The sequence below is a fragment of the Hyla sarda genome, chromosome 4, assembly GCF_029499605.1.
Source record: "Hyla sarda isolate aHylSar1 chromosome 4, aHylSar1.hap1, whole genome shotgun sequence".
In the NCBI taxonomy this organism is placed as follows: domain Eukaryota; kingdom Metazoa; phylum Chordata; class Amphibia; order Anura; family Hylidae; genus Hyla; species Hyla sarda.
The window spans coordinates 299785825-299803254 of NC_079192.1; the positions used below are offsets into that span (position 1 = coordinate 299785825).

The following is a 17430-nucleotide window of genomic DNA, read 5'->3' on the forward strand; positions in this document are numbered from 1 at the left end:
AATAATGCATGTTAACGTATAACGAATGCGTTATCAGTAAACCGAATGTAAGGAATGAATTAGATTTTTTTTTGTTGGGTTTACCTGAGGAAAACTTGCCTTCCTACACAGAGAAAACTGCAAAAAAAGGTGAAAACAACAAGAATCCTAAGGTAACACCTGCTATTTATCACAAAAGAGGATCAGCAAGTGAAACTAGTGTGCATTTCGTTTAGTAACGAATGCTAAATTTAACAAATTTTACAGATATAACGAAAGATCCGAATTAACGAATGCATTCGATGTTATTGACGAATGCATCCGAAAATGAAATACATTTTCGCGGATGCATCCAAAAAACAAATATGACGAATGCACAGCATTCCGAATATTCACAGAACCGAAAAAAAATTTAAAACGAAAACGAACAAAACGAAAAAAAAAGACATTTTTGGTTCTGCACATGTCTAGCCAATAGCAAACAATAAGATTGCTTTTTTTTATTTTCGAAAGGACCTCTGAAAAAAGAAAGAAGCGATCTGATTGGTTGCTATAGGCAACTGGTCAACTTTTCTTTTACACAGGTTTTGATAAATCTCCCCCTATACTCACCCAGTATTTCCCTGGCTTCTCCAAGTGTTGTACAGCAAACAGTAAACAAGCTTCAACATGCTTTTTATTCAGCAATGGAGTCTTGCGTAGTGAGTGCATAAAGCTCATGGCAGTGGAATGCATTACTTACTGTTTTCTTTGAGACAACAGTACCTGCTAGTTTCAGGTCTTTTTGAAGCTTTCCACAAGAGTCTTTGTCTCTTGAACAAGTCTTCTGATTATTCTTTTCACACCTCTGTCAGAAATCTTGTGATGAGTACCTGGTGGAGGCAGATTTATGATGAAATGATTGTCTTTCCACTTCCGTATTATGCCCCATCAGTGCTCACTGGAACATTCAGAAGCTTAGATATGTGCCTATGACCAATGCCATCATTATGTTTTACAACAATTCGTCTGTGAAGGTCTTAAGAAAGCTCCTTGTTTTAACCCATCATGAGATGTGTATTGTGTGACACTTTGGCAATGAGACCTTTTATAGGCCATCAGTTGGGACCTAACCAGTTGATATGAATTTGCACTGACAAAAGGCTGGATTGCTTGTTAAGTACTGATAGATATCAGCTGTTGTCTTGGCTTTCTATGCCGTTTTGCACCTCCTTTTCTTCATGTGTTCAATACATTTTCCATGTCATTTCACATTATTACACATAACTACATTTCTGATCTTATTTGTTTTGGTTTCTTTGTATGTATGGATTACTTGGGTTGTTACCAACATCTGGTGAAAATTTCTTGTTAATAGCACCTCAAAAATTTAGTGAGAAAAGGTGACGTGTTCAATACATATTTCACCCGCTGTAATACACTGTTAAGTTATCATCTGCTGCAAATGAGTGGTTTCATTATTACTAAGGATAAGGAGAATTTTCTGGCCTATGTGGTAATAGTGCCTAAGATATGTTCAGTACAGGTGGGTGGAGATGGTAATTACTCTTACTCATTATCTAAAGTTAATGATTGATGTATGAATGATGAGAGAAAAAGAGCGAAGGATACAAAGGTCCTGGTATTATTATTACTTGCCCTGGCACCAGAAGAAGAGCAACAATCTCACAGTTACAGGTTGGTGACTTTTTTTGTATTTGTATTATTAAACTGATATCTGTGAGAATGCAAAAAAAAAATGTTTGTGTATACGCTGATATGCGGTTTTCTCACTTGTTCTAGAGGATAAATGTTACAGGTGGGGAAACCATTTTTCATATTTATAGTTTGTAGAAAGGTTTTGTTTTCGTCTTTTTAATGTTGATTAAATAGTTTATAAAAAAAAAAAGTAGCGATCTTTGTTTTTCCAGTTTAAATCATCATCACATAGAATACTGTGTACAGTACTGGGCACCAGTGTACAAGAAAGAAATAGTGGAGCTGGAGAGGGTTCAAAGACGGCAACCAGAGTAATACGGGGAATGGGAGGATTACAGTACGCAGAAAGATTATCAGAATTAGGGTTATTTAGTTTAGAAAAAAGAAGGCTTAGCGGAGACCAAATAACTATGTATAAATATATGAGGGGGCAGTACAGAGATCTCTCCCATGATCTATTTATACCCAGGACTGTATCTATAACAAGGGGGCATCCTCTAAATCTAGAGGAAAGAGGGTTTCTACACCAGCACAGACGGGGGTTCTTTACTGTAAGAGCAGTGAGACTGTGGAACTCTCTGCCTGAGGAGGTGGTCATGGTGAACTCTGTAAAAGAATTTAAAAGGGGTCTGGATGCATTTCTGGAGATTAATAACATTACAGGTTATGGATTCTAGATCTATAGGGACAGAACGTAGATCCAGGGATCTATTCTGACTGCCATATTTGGAGTCAGGAAGGAATTTTTACCTCGAGTATGAGGGTTTTTTGCCTTCCTCTGGATCAACTCAGTAGGGACTCATTAGGGTTATAGGTTGAATTTAATGGGCTCTGGTCTTTTTTCAACCTTATGAACTATATTACTATAATTGAATACTTTGTTACTTTAACATTTCCTTCTGTTCCTATCTTCAAAACCTCCTTGTTAAATATAGCTCTTTTTTTTTTTTATTACATTTATATGACGTTAGATTAACAGGAAACTACACATGCAAATACGGTTATAATAAAGCTTACTCATGAAGTAAAATGGAGAATGTTCCTGATATTGACGTACATGTTTATATCAGTCACGGTTGAATATTCTGCAATTATATGCACACAGCTAATGTGGCCTGGGTATTCCTACAATGTGAGGACACACAATTTTTAACAGGCTAACTTGGGTCAATTATTTCAAAATTGACCTGTCTCAAGTTATGCAATAATAATTTTAGGATGTTTTAATTTATCCAAGTACTTCTGAGATTATTTTGTAACACGTTGGGATGAATTTTTCCAAGCATTTCTGCCAGTTAACCCCTTAACGACGCAGGACGTATATTTACGTCCTCCGCCGGCTCCCGCGATATGTCGCGGGGTCACGCGGTGTCCCCACGTCATATCGGGTCGGTCCCGGCGGCTATCAACGGCCGGGACCCGTGGCTAATGCAGGACATCACCGATCGTGGTGATGCCCTGTATTAACCCTTCAGACGCGGCGATCAAAGCCGGTGTCCAATCGACAAATGACTGCTCCGTGCCTGAGATCCAGGCAGGAGCAGTCAAGCGCCGATAACACTGATCACAGGCGTGTTAATACACGTCAGTGATCAGCATGAGAGATCAGTGTGTGCAGTGTTATAGGTCCCTATGAGACCTATAACACTGCAAAAAAAAAGTGAAAAAAAAGTGTTAATAAAGGTCATTAATAAAGGTCATTTAACCCCTTCCCTAATAAAAGTTTGAATCACCCCCCTTTTCCCATAAAAAAAAAAGAAAACAGTGTAAATAAAAAAATAAATAAATAAACATATGTGGTATCGCCACGTGTGTAAATGTCCAAACTATAAAAATATATAATTAATTAAAACACACGGTCAATGGTGTATGCGCAAAAAAATTCCAAAGTCCCAAAAAGCTAATTTTTGGTCACTTTTTATACCATTAAAAAATGAATAAAAAGTGATCAAAAAGTCCGATCAAAACAAAAATCATACCGATAAAAACTTCAGATCACTGCGCAAAAAATGAGTCCTCACACCGCCCTGTATGTGGAAAAATAAAAAAGTTATAGGGGGTCAGAAGGTGACATTTTTAAACGTATACATTTTCCTGCATGTAGTTATGATTTTTTTCAGAAGTATGACAAAATCAAACCTATATAAGTAGGGTATCATTTTAACCGTATGGACCTACAGAATAAAGATCAGGTGTGATTTTTACCGAAATATGCACTGTGTAGAAACGGAAGCCCCCAAAAGTTATAAAACTGCGTTTTTTCTTCGATTTTGTCGCACAATGATTTTTTTTCCGCTTTGCCGTGAATTTTTGGATAAAATGACTAATGTCACTGCAAAGTAGAATTAGTGACGCAAAAAATAAGCCATAATATGGATTTTTAGGTGGAAAATTGAAAGGGTTATGATTTTAAAAAGGTAGGGAGGAAAAAACGAAGTGCAAAAACTGAAAAACCCTGAGTCCTTAAGGGGTTAAAGATGTAACAAAATTCTAAGCAGTCCTCAGTTTATACTGCGCTTGCCACTTTAGAAACAATGGTACGAGTACAGTGTAAAAGGGGTATAGGCAAATTTACTATGAAATCTATGTTAGCTTGGAGTTCACTGTGCGCTGCACATAAACCACTGACCAGTGACATATCTATTATGAGGCCATGGCTCTCAAAAGAATGTCAGCAGGAGTTTACTTAAAACTGGAGTGTGCTACACTATTAGTAAATTCCACCTCTAATGTTTTGTGTACCAAAAAAGAATAAAAATGCGGGGGGTGAAATTGGGAAAAAGTGCAATTGGGCAAATGTGTGGAGCTTTCCTCATGCAGTAAAATGTGCATGTTAAATTTGCTGTGTGGTTCAGTACGATTACAGTTATACTAAACTTTTATAGTCACAGTTTTATTTTACCACTTTAGAAACATTAACCATTGTGGCTGTGTTCACTTGTTATGGATACATTATGATACTGTTGTGGTTATACGGAAATTTTCTGAAAAACTGTTTTTGAAAAGTCACAGCATAACCGCTCTGCATCTGCACTGTGTGAACACAACCTAAATCCACACTTGCTTGTTCAGTTCCCACTGCTGAAGATTCAGAGATAAGCAGGGACATCTGTACTGTACATGGTTGAGGAAGGGTCCTCTAGAGCAGGAAACAGTCCTGCATTCTTTTTCCTTAAAAGATGGGAATTCTAAGCATGGTACTCCCCACTTTTAACACACAATTCTCTTAAAGGATATATGAAAATTAATTTTCGAAACTATAAAATCCCTTTAAGAGATTATGTTTTGAAGCTTGTGTTTATTAATAAAAGTTTATTACATTTATCCCTTAATAATATATTATAATATTTTCTTTTTCTTATATAAGAGCAAATATTCATATTTGCTTGTATAACATACTGTATATTGCCTGCAATAATCTAGGTATATATACTTTGTACACATTATCTGCAGAATTGTGAAAGCTCATATGGCATAGGCTAGAATATGCAGTGCATAGCTATTTATAGCATTGTTGCTCTGGCTTATGTCAGGACCGACTGTGGGGACAGTGAGCCCTAAACTGACACTAAAAACCCTCTCCCTGCCTACTTGCCCATCCATCCTAAGCGATGGATCAATAACTTGGCACCGGTCCCTCTCTGCGTTACAGTGCAATGGCATAAAAACAAATATACATAGTCGGTCAAAAGCCAGAAACAGAACGGGAATAATACCAGGCAAACAGATATACCAGACAGGATACAAATACTAACAGCAGAAAATAGTGTATTAACAAACAGTTCATAAACAAGATATCAGATAAACGGCAGACATGATAAAATGAACAAGACTAGCTATGGAACAGGAATACAGCAGAATCCGGGAAATGCATGGGATGGACAGAAGAACTGAGAGCTTAAACACTAAACTGATCAGGTAACATAGGACACTGTTCACACTAGGACACAAAGAACAAACAAATGGGACACTCCACTCCACAAAAGGAGTATCCATTATAATAAAGCCAAATAGACTACTGGCCAGCGAGCACACTCCACAGTGTGATCAGGAAGCTGACCCAGTAGGAAACTGAAATATAATACATGAAACTTCACAAACACGGATACAAGAAAACTAAACTCTACAACGTATAGGAACCGAGGTCAGGATACTAGACAGGATATTATTCAAGATACAAACAGGATATATTTCAAAACCAAACTCCACTAAGAGGAGGAATACAGAACAGGATTCTCACAGTGTGAAAACCGACAAAGCAGAACAAACATACATCCTAAAACAGACAAATGTAACAGACTAAAAACTACAATAAACAAAACTATTTAACTATGGCTAAAAACTCAGATCATATCACAAGATAAATACAAGGTAAATGCTCAAACAGACCTAGAAGTATAATGCACAGACATCATAGCAGCATTATTGCTCAAGCAGACAAAGTGTATTGCACTAAATAACCAGCCCTGAATGCAGCAGAAGTCTGGCTTAAAATAGACACACCCGAGTTCTCATTCGGTCAAAGCATTAACCATGAATACACACCTAAACAGAAAAATACAATAACAAATAAATGGACATTACAGCTTAGTTCACACTGCAAAAAAATGTCCTGCCATTTTTGCTAGTTACGGATGAAAAAGCATGTGTAAAATAATTCACTACATTTTACAAAGTGTGAACCTTGTCTAAAACAAGAATAAGAGGTGTTTGTAAATCTGCGCCAATCTGATAAATCTGGGCCAGTGTGTGACATCAACCTCATACAAAAGTAATGTAAAAAGACATCTTTAAAATGAACGCATCACTTATGGCTCATAACAGTGTGTTGATGTTTGTAAATGGTTTAATCCCTTAATACTCTATTTTGGATTTACACAATTTAAAGCAATTTTATGCTCGTGCCAGTTGAACAAATTGAACGGTTTATATGCTATTTAAGAGATTTTAGTGTCTTTTTTTACACCAAATTTGCTAAGTATGCATGGCAGTATTGATAAATGTGGGCATATATGTGTATATATTTGCTGCCAGTTCATGGCATTGCCAGCTAGGGCTGCAGTTTCTAGGCAAAACAGGAGTATCCTATTGTAAACAGACAGCATATTACATGTACATGTGATCTCATATACCTCTCTCTGTTTATAGGACATTCATGCTGAAGCAATGATTTGGATCCTGTGCCTGCTACCTTTTCTCTTAATAAATGGGGGTGGCCAAGGTAATATTTTTATTGCAATACTACTATACTTTGGAAGCTGAGCAGAGTATGTTCACATCTGAAAAATGCATTATGTTCTCTGTATGGCAGGGTCATACTTGAGCCATGCCCATTCATTTCAAAGAACCAAATAGAGTCTACTAGTGACTACATTGGGTCCAATTCTGAGTGTATACTGTAATTCTGCAGGACTCAAAAGCACGAACATCTACAAGTACACACTGATTGAACATATTCACCAGTAGAGTACATTTGTTCTGCTGAAAGAAATATACATTTCTTAAGTATACAGCTGTGTTTGCTTGTATACTGTTCTGTCTAGAGATGAGCGAGGTTAAAGTGATTCGATTTGTCACAAACTTCTCAGCTCGGCAGTTGCTGACTTATCCTGCATAAATGAGTTCAGCTTCCAGGTGCTCCGGTGGGCTGGAAAAGGTGGATACAGTCTTAGAAGACTCTCTCCTAGGACTGTATCCACCTTTTGCAGCCCACCGGAGCACCTGAAAGCTGAACTAATTAATGCAGGCTAAAGCCAGCAACCGCTGAGCCGAGAAGTTTGTGACAAATCTAATCACTGTAACTTCGCTCATCTCTTGTTTTGTCAGTAAGTATGCCGACATATATAGAACACATAGGACACTTATTGAATGTCAACCTAGTCTTAGATCCATTATAGATAATGAATTATGGTCAGTTCTATAAGGAAATATTATATTTGGAATATTTCACTATATCTATTATTTACATGCAGTGCTGGACTAAGGTTTCTAAGGCCTGCTGAAGGAAATGGTTCTTAAAGGTGTACTCTGTTTGAAACATCTTATCCCCCCGCAATCTCCGGGCCGGCAGTGGCGTTGTCCGGAAAACGGAAGCATGCAGCTTCAGCGTTTGTGACATCATTTCACGCCCCCTCCATTCATGTCTATGGGAGGGGGCCTGACGATAGGGGATAAGATGGATAGGGGATAAGATGTTTCCAACAAAGTACCCCTTTAACTCCCACACTCCTTCTATAATAAATGTGGATATATCCACTTTTTCCATTGTTCTACTAAAGACGGCATGAGCAGAACAAGGACACCATTAACAATAGAACCTGCACCTGCAGGGAATAAAATCTCACACAGTTTTGTAGATTTATAAAGGGTATTGGTCACAGTGGCCACTTTTTAAAATTTTTTTTATTAAGATTTAGGTTTTTGATTCCAAACTAAGAAAGGAAAAAGTTGTATTGATATGTGGCAAATTCTTTGAAAGGTGTACGCTTCTTCATAAAGTTGGTTCATTTGGGACTGTTTAAGGGTGCCATCACATATGTCTATGACTTGGCTCAATACTGGGCTGGATCATTGGCTGCAACTGATGTCACAACTGAAACAACAACCTACAGGTGTGGAAGACCACACAATAAATAGTGAATATACCCCAGTTAAAAATAATTTATGACAAGTATAATCATGTATAAAAGTAATTTTATTGAAATGTATAGTTTAAAAAATACATATATGTATATCTAAAATCACAGAATCAATTCATAAACGGTAGTAAAAAAATATATATAGAATATATAAAAAAATATAAATATGAAAGTATAAGGTGGATGCTGGGGTGAGAGAGCCTGTATGCCAATATAATAAATAAGGAGATAAAATAGTTATTTGCGAAGTCACAATGCTAGTAGTGAGCTGCAATTAATAGTTTATAAATCATAAGTAAATTATAAATTAATATCTGCAGGGGTTGCATGCACAAGGTGAGGGGAAGGAGGGGGGAAGGGCGTAGTGCAAAATGTGCAAAAAAGATGTGCAATACTTGTGGAAATAAATTACCACGCAATGGCCGGTGAGGGCAACCAATTATATGTGATAAAATTATGAATTAATAACCAAAACAAAAGATAAATGAATAAAACATGACACTCAAGTGAGTTGCAACAAGTGAAAAGATTTAAAAATTAAAAAATTAATTAACCGTGCAAATGAAGTGGACAAGGACTTGAACATGCAGCCTAAAGAAGGGAAAATAATAACACCTGGGTAACACGGTATAGTGCTAATAGTAAGCAATAACAACCAACAGGCAATGGGCAGCAATAGTGCAGATAGCAGCAGATAGATAGCAGCAAGTTTAGGTGGTGACTAGCAACAAGGAAAAATATGTAGGAAAGAAACGGTCTAGTATAAAACTGGCACAGGACTCACCCCAATCCACCTCCACAACTCCGACGCGTTTCGCCGGAAGCGGCTTTGTCAAGGACACCATTAACAATAGAACCTGCACCTGCAGGGAATAAAATCTCACACAGTTTTGTAGATTTATAAAGGGTATTGGTCACAGTGGCCACTTTTTAAATTTTTTTTTATTAAGATTTAGGTTTTTGATTCCAAACTAAGAAAGGAAAAAGTTGTATTGATATGTGGCAAATTCTTTGAAAGGTGTACGCTTCTTCATAAAGTTGGTTCATTTGGGACTGTTTAAGGGTGCCATCACATATGTCTATGACTTGGCTCAATACTGGGCTGGATCATTGGCTGCAACTGATGTCACAACTGATGACATCAGTTTTGTATGATCCGGCACCCAGTTATTTCAGCTGGTCAGACAGGGGGAACGCTGCAAGATGCGTTCCCCTGTCTGATGATCCAGTGTCCCAATAGAGATGTTGGATTAACCTGAACTGCCCCATTCAAATAAATTGGATCAATTCAATTATCAGTTTCTCTCCAGCAATTTTCTACAGCGCCATATCGAAACTGAGCTGTATCGCCAGACATATAAGTCAAATAATCAAACCTATCCCCTCTATCAGTAGATCTGAGCAAAAAATGTAAACCTTTTCTGACTTTCCTAATAAATTTCTGAAAATTTAAAGACCATGGGGGAGATATATTAAAACTTGTACAGAGAAAAAGTTGACTAGTTGCCCAGAGCAACCAATTAGATTGCTTCTTTTATTCTTAAAAAGACCTCTGGTAAACAAAAGAAGCTATCTGATTGGCTGCTATGGACAACAGGTCAACTTTTCTTTTACAGAAGTTTTGATAAATCTTCCCCATGTCCGCTCCTTGGAGACCATGCCTATTTGTCGCATCACTGTCTAATTTTGTCAAGTGAAGCTGAAAAAATGTGAACTTTTTGTGCAGTTTTTGGTGCATGCCAGGATTAGGCTATGCTCACATGGCAGAATTTCTGAGCGGAATTCCGCAGGAATATTCCACTCGTAAATTCCACCATTAATTTCAATGAGGTTCTGCTACGCTGTGCACAAGGGGGAAATCTCAATCTGGGTGTCCGCAGAAAAAATAGACATTTCTGTTCTTTCTGCGGATTCCGTTCAGAAATGTAGTGCCGTCTGTGAGGCAGCGCACTTCCGAGTGGTAATAGCACCTGTGAACATGGCCTGTGTTCAAGAATGAAATGCTGCCCCCCCCCCCCAAAAAAAGCACAAACACGTGCATATATATATATATATATATATATATATATATATTTAACATATGTATGACAGTTTTTTTTATGCATGATAACACTGTATACCTAAATATACTAGTCATGCAGGTACCAATTGACCAATTGATACAACTAACCAAAATATCGGGCATACTGAGACCCGCAATACAAATAATACCGGTATACCAAGATAAATTTTACCTATAATACACCTATATAAGGGACACATAACACCGCCACACAAGAACCATTAAACCACAAAGCGACTAGTGACTGGATAATTCCACTACTACCCCCCCCCCAATACAGTGACCATATAGAGGTATATACCAGCTGTATACAGATCTGTATACCATATAAATGATTTAAAATTACATTTAGGGACTCACAATTACATCTTTTCTTACCTGCAGCGTCCTCTTTCCTTTTCTTCTCCATCCGGCTCAGACCGCCATGATGTCTTCTTCCAGACAAAACGTTATCTCTTCAGCATCTGCGGGACAAACATGTTATACTCTGTATTTTTTCAGTACCCTCCATTGCCGATCCCCCTTTGCCATTTCAATTACCCAATTTCCCCCCCCCCCCCCTCTGATCCCCCCTGTGCCATTTCTATCCCCCTTTTCTGATAGGGGAGGGGATGAAATAACACAGGGGATCAGAGGGGAACTGGGAATTTAAATGGCACAGGGGGATCAGGGGGGAAGGGGTTGAAATGGCACAGGGGGAATCAGGGGGATTGGGAATTGGTGGCCCCTCTGATCCCCCTGTGCTATTTTAATTACCCCCTATGCCATTTCATTTACAATCTTCCCACCCCTGTGCCATTTTGTCAAGTGAAGCTGAAAAAATTTGAACTTTTTGTGCAGTTTTTGGTGCATGCCAGGATTAGGCTATGCTCACATGGCAGAATTTCTGAGCGGAATTCCGCAGGAATATTCCACTCGTAAATTCCACCATTAATTTCAATGAGGTTCTGCTACGCTGTGCACAAGGGGGAAATCTCAATCTGGGTGTCCGCAGAAAAAATAGACATTTCTGTTCTTTCTGCGGATTCCGTTCAGAAATGTAGTGCCGTCTGTGAGGCAGCGCACTTCCGAGTGGTAATAGCACCTGTGAACATGGCCTGTGTTCAAGAATGAAATGCTGCCCCCCCCCCAAAAAAAAGCACAAACACGTGCATATATATATATATATATATATATATATATATATTTAACATATGTATGACAGTTTTTTTTATGCATGATAACACTGTATACCTAAATATACTAGTCATGCAGGTACCAATTGACCAATTGATACAACTAACCAAAATATCGGGCATACTGAGACCCGCAATACAAATAATACCGGTATACCAAGATAAATTTTACCTATAATACACCTATATAAGGGACACATAACACCGCCACACAAGAACCATTAAACCACAAAGCGACTAGTGACTGGATAATTCCACTACTACCCCCCCCCAATACAGTGACCATATAGAGGTATATACCAGCTGTATACAGATCTGTATACCATATAAATGATTTAAAATTACATTTAGGGACTCACAATTACATCTTTTCTTACCAGCAGCGTCCTCTTTCCTTTTCTTCTCCATCCGGCTCAGACCGCCATGATGTCTTCTTCCAGACAAAACGTTATCTCTTCAGCATCTGCGGGACAAACATGTTATACTCTGTATTTTTTCAGTACCCTCCATTGCCGATCCCCCTTTGCCATTTCAATTACCCAATTTCCCCCCCCCCCCCCTCTGACCCCCCCTGTGCCATTTCTATCCCCCTTTTCTGATAGGGGAGGGGATGAAATAACACAGGGGATCAGAGGGGAACTGGGAATTTAAATGGCACAGGGGGATCAGGGGGGAAGGGGTTGAAATGGCACAGGGGGAATCAGGGGGATTGGGAATTGGTGGCCCCTCTGATCCCCCTGTGCTATTTTAATTACCCCCTATGCCATTTCATTTACAATCTTCCCACCCCTGTGCCATTTTAATTACCCCACCTTCTGATCCCCCCCCTGTGCTGTGCCATTTTAATAACCCCCCCCCAATCCCCTTGTGCCATTTCATTAACCCCCCATCACCTTAGCCATTTCATTTTCTTTATTATTACCACATCATGGTCCCGAACCATGATGTGGTAATAATAAAACAAAATTTTGAGCATACAAGTGCTGCTCCTGAAAAGTGCCGCCTGGGACCAATGGTCCCACCGGGTCCCATGGTAGGGCCGGCACTGGCCTCAGGCTAGTAACACACTTAGTGTTTTTTTTTTTTTTTTTTTATTGGGCCAAAAATTCTGTGTTAGCTATTAGTTGGGAGTTAATAGGGGAATAAGCCATACCTATGTGTTTTTTTTTGCCATTTTTTTACCCTTTTTTGATGGTGTTCGGTTCAGTGGCAATTTTTTAAAATCGCAGCATGCCGAGGAAATGGCATTTTTTCAAGAAACCTTGAAGTATTTGGTTCCATGGACTTCTATGAGTGAAAAAAAAATGCCAGAAAAAATGCGATGAGAGTATCACATGACTTGTAATGAAAAGAACTCTTGGGAAAAGAACATTTTAAAGAACACATACTAATACACATCATTTTTGTTTTCATGGGACTTTTCTTTATTATTTTTTTATTAATTTTTTCATGGTATATGAAGCGACCAAAAATCAGCAATTCTGTACTTATTTCTGGGTATTTTTCTTTTCATGTTTAGGCCATTGACCGTGCGTTTTAACAGAGGCGGCTCTAGACTTTTTGAGGCCTTAGGCAAAAATATATCTGAGGCCCCCCAAGCGCGATAAAAAAAAAACGCAAAGCACTATATCTATTTATCAGTGGGTATGTAGTTTAAAGTGCTGCTTTATACAGCAACTCACGAAGGACGTCTTGTCTAATTTGCTTCGTTGCCTTCTCTTCTCCATTTGGTCCGGGCCATCATCACGATTTCGTCCACACACAATTCTTCAACGTTAAACCTGCAAAACAAACCTATTAGGCGCCAAACTTTTTTTTTCCATGGGTGACAGAGGGGTGTACAGAGGGGTGTAGAGGAGTGTACATGGGTGACAGATGGGTGTAGAGGGGTGTACATGGGTGACAGATGGGTGTAGAGGAGTGTACATGGGTGACCGAGGGGTGTAGAGGAGTGTACATGGGTGACAGATGGGTGTAGAGAAGTGTACATGGGTGACAGAGGGGTGTACATGGGTGACAGAGGGGTGTAGAGGAGTGTACATGGGTGACAGATGGGTGTAGAGGGGTGTACATGGGTGACAGATGGGTGTAGAGGAGTGTACATGGGTGACCGAGGGGTGTAGAGGAGTGTACATGGGTGACAGAGGGGTGTAGAGAAGTGTACATGGGTGACAGAGGGGTGTAGAGAAGTGTACATGGGTGACAGATGGGTGTAGAGAAGTGTACATGGGTGACAGAGGGGTGTAGAGGAGTGTACATGGGTGACAGAGGGGTGTAGAGGAGTGTACATGGGTGACAGAGGGGTGTAGAGGAGTGTACATGGGTGACAGAGGGGTGTAGGGGGGTGTACAAGGGTGACAGATGGGTGTAGAAGAGTGAACATGGGTGACGGGGGCATAGGGGGTGACAGAGGGGTGGACAGGAGTGACAAGGTGGTAACAGAGGGGTGGACATGGGTGACAGAGGGGTGAATAGGGGGTGGACATGGGTGACAAGGATGTGGTCAGGGGGGTGGACAATGGAGGGTGAACATGGGTGACAGGGATGGACAGGGGTGACAGAGGGTTGGATGGGGGGGTGGACATGGATGAAAGGGGGGGGCATGGGAGACAGGGGGTCAGAGGGGTGGACAAGGGGGTAAAAGAGGGACAGGAGTGACAGAGGGGTGGACTGGGGTAACAAAGGGACAGATGGGTGAACAGGAGGGTGGACTTGGGTGACAGGGTAAACTATGGGAGTAGACGGGGGTAAAACATGGGGGACAAGGGAATGGACAAGGCGGACATGGATGACAGGAGGGTGGACATGAGTGACGGGATGATGAGGGTGGACATAGGTGAGAGGGTGGGGTGGACATGGGTGACAGGGGGGTGAACAGGGGTGACAGGGGGGTGAACAGGGGTGACAGGAGGGTGAACAGGGGTGACAGGAGGGTGGATATGGGTGACAGGGGGGTGGACATGGGTGACAGGGGGGTGGACATGGGTGACAGGGGGTGGACATGGGTGACAGGGGGTGGACATGGGTGACAGGGGGGTGGACATGGGTGACAGGGGGTGAACAGGGGTGACAAGAGGGTGGACATGGGTGACGGGGGGTGGACATGGGTGACAGGGGGGTGAACGGGGGTGACAGGGGGGTGGATATGGGTGACAGGGGGGTGGACATGGGTGACAGGGGGGTGGACATGGGTGACAGGGGGTGGACATGGGTGACAGGGGGTGGACATGGGTGACAGGGGGGTGAACAGGGGTGACAGGGGGGTGAACAGGGGTGACAAGAGGGTGGACATGGGTGACGGGGGGTGGACATGGGTGACAGGGGGGGGAACGGGGGTGACAGGGGGGTGGACATGTTTTATAACATTATTACGGACAGTGTACACACCTAACATCCTAACTGGCCATGGTGTGGGATGAGTATGGACTGGATCGGTGTTTCCCAACCAGGGTGCCTCCAGCTGTTGCAAAACTATAACTCCCAGCATGCCTGGAAAAACTTAGGCTGTCCGGGCATGCTGGGAGTTGTAGTTTTGCAAAAGCTGGATGCACCCTGGTTGGGAAACACTGGACTGTATACTTATATCATTGAGTATATTACTATATTTACATCCAGAGCTGCCAGAGTATATATATAGTTACATAGTTAGTACGGTCGAAAAAAGACATATGTCCATCAAGTTCAACCAGGGAATTAAGGGGTAGGGGTGTGGCGCGATATTGGGGAAGGGATGAGATTTTATATTTCTTCATAAGCATTAATCTTATTTTGTTCCAGGAATGTATCTAATCCTGTTTTAAAGCTGTTAATTGTTCCTGCTGTGACCAGTTCCTGAGGTAGACCGTTCCATAAATTCACAGTCCTCACGGTAAAGAAGGCGTGTCGCCCCTTGAGACTAAACTTTTTTTTCTCCAGACGGAGGGAGTGCCCCCTCGTCCTTAGGGGGGGTTTAACCTGGAACAGTTTTTCTCCATATTTTTTGTATGGGCCATTAATATACTTATATACGTTTATCATATCCCCCCTTAAACGTCTCTTCTCAAGACTAAACAATTGTAACTCCTTTAATCGCTCCTCATAGCTAAGATGTTCCATGCCCCATATTAGTTTAGTCGCGCGTCTCTGCACCCTTTCCAACTCCGCAGTGTCCCTTTTATGGACAGGTGACCAAAACTGAACAGCATATTCCAGGTGAGGCCGTACCAATGCTTTATAAAGGGGGAGTATTATGTCCCTGTCCCTTGAGTCCATGCCTCTTTTGATACATGACAATATCCTGCCGGCTTTGGAAGCAGCAGCCTGACATTGCATGCTATTCTGTAGTCTGTGATCTACAAGTACACCCAGATCCTTCTCTACCAGTGACTCTGCCAGTTTAATCCCCCCTAAGACATACGATGCATGCAGGTTATTAGTACCCAGATGCATAACTTTACATTTATCCACATTGAACCTCATTTGCCAAGTGGATGCCCAGACACTTAGTCTATCCAAGTCATCTTGTAACTTATGCACATCCTCTATAGACTGTACCGTGCTACAAAGCTTGGTGTCATCTGCAAAGATAGAAACAGAGCTGTTAATACCATCCTCTATATCATTGATAAATAAATTAAACAACAGCGGTCCCAGTACTGAACCTTGGGGTACACCACTAATAACCGGGGACCAATCAGAGTACGAATCATTGACCACCACTCTCTGGGTACGATCCATGAGCCAGTGTTCAATCCAGTTACAAACTAAAATTTCCAAACCCAAAGACCTTAACTTACCTGTCAGACGTCTATGAGGGACAGTATCAAATGCTTTAGCAAAATCCAGAAACACTATATCCACAGCCATTCCTCTGTCAAGGCTTCTACTCACCTCTTCATAAAAGCAAATTAGATTGGTTTGACAACTTCTATCCTTAGTAAACCCATGCTGGCTATCACTTATAATACAATTATCCCCTATGTATTCCTGTATGTAATCCCTTATAAGTCCTTCAAACAATTTACCCACAATGCACGTTAAACTTACCGGTCTATAGTTTCCTGGGGAAGACCTAGAGCCCTTTTTGAAGATTGGCACCACATTCGCCTTGCGCCAGTCCCTTGGCACAATACCAGACACCAGAGAATCTCTAAATATCATGAACAGGGGTACAGATATTACTGAACTTACCTCTCTAAGAACTCTTGGGTGTAGTCCATCCGGTCCTGGGGATTTGCTTACATTTATATCACTTAACTTACCTTGTACCATCTCTACATTAAGCCAGTTCAGTACATTATATGATGTGTTACCAGCACTGACCTGGCCAATGTCAGCTCCTTCTTCCATAGTATATACAGAACTAAAGAACCCATTCAGTAGCTCCGCCTTCTCTTGATCGCCTGTGACAACCTCCCCATTATCATTATTAAGGGGTCCTACATGCTCTGTCCTTGGTTTTTTTGCATTTATATATCTAAAAAAATATTTAGGATTAGTTTTGCTTTCTTTGGCCACCTGTCTCTCATTTTGATTTTTTGCTGTTTTTATTACATTTTTACAGATTTTATTAAGCTCCTTGTACTGTTTAAATGTTATCGCTGACCCATCAGATTTGTATTTTTTGAAGGCTATTTTTTTGCTGTTTATTGCTCTTTTAACATCATGTGTCAGCCATGTAGGATTTAGTTTCAATCGTTTATATTTGTTCCCCTTTGGTATATATTTAGCTGTATAGTTATTTAGAGTTAATTTAAAGATGTCCCATTTACCTTCTGTATCAGTATTTGAGAACACCTCCCCCCAGTCTATGTCCTGTAGTGCAGCCCTCAGCCCAGGGAAATTTGCTTTTTTAATATTATATGTTTTTGCCTTCCCCGCCTGTCTTTGTTTTCTACAT

The 17430-nt window shown here is 40.6% G+C and overlaps 1 protein-coding gene across 6 annotated transcripts in view; it reads left to right on the forward strand.

The window, feature by feature from the left end:
• Positions 1–17430, forward strand: part of CDHR2 (cadherin related family member 2) — a 231215-nt gene that overhangs the window by 53800 nt on the left and 159985 nt on the right. For 5 of the 6 annotated variants that reach the window (XM_056574710.1, XM_056574708.1, XM_056574711.1 and 2 more), the window contains exon 2: positions 6826–6898. In XM_056574710.1, the coding sequence (XP_056430685.1) occupies positions 6844–6898 (55 nt within the window). In that variant the 5' untranslated portion in view covers positions 6826–6843. Of the gene's footprint in view, positions 1–1590; positions 1657–6825; positions 6899–17430 lie in introns of those variants that run through there. The other variant, XM_056574709.1, reaches the window with a different exon arrangement.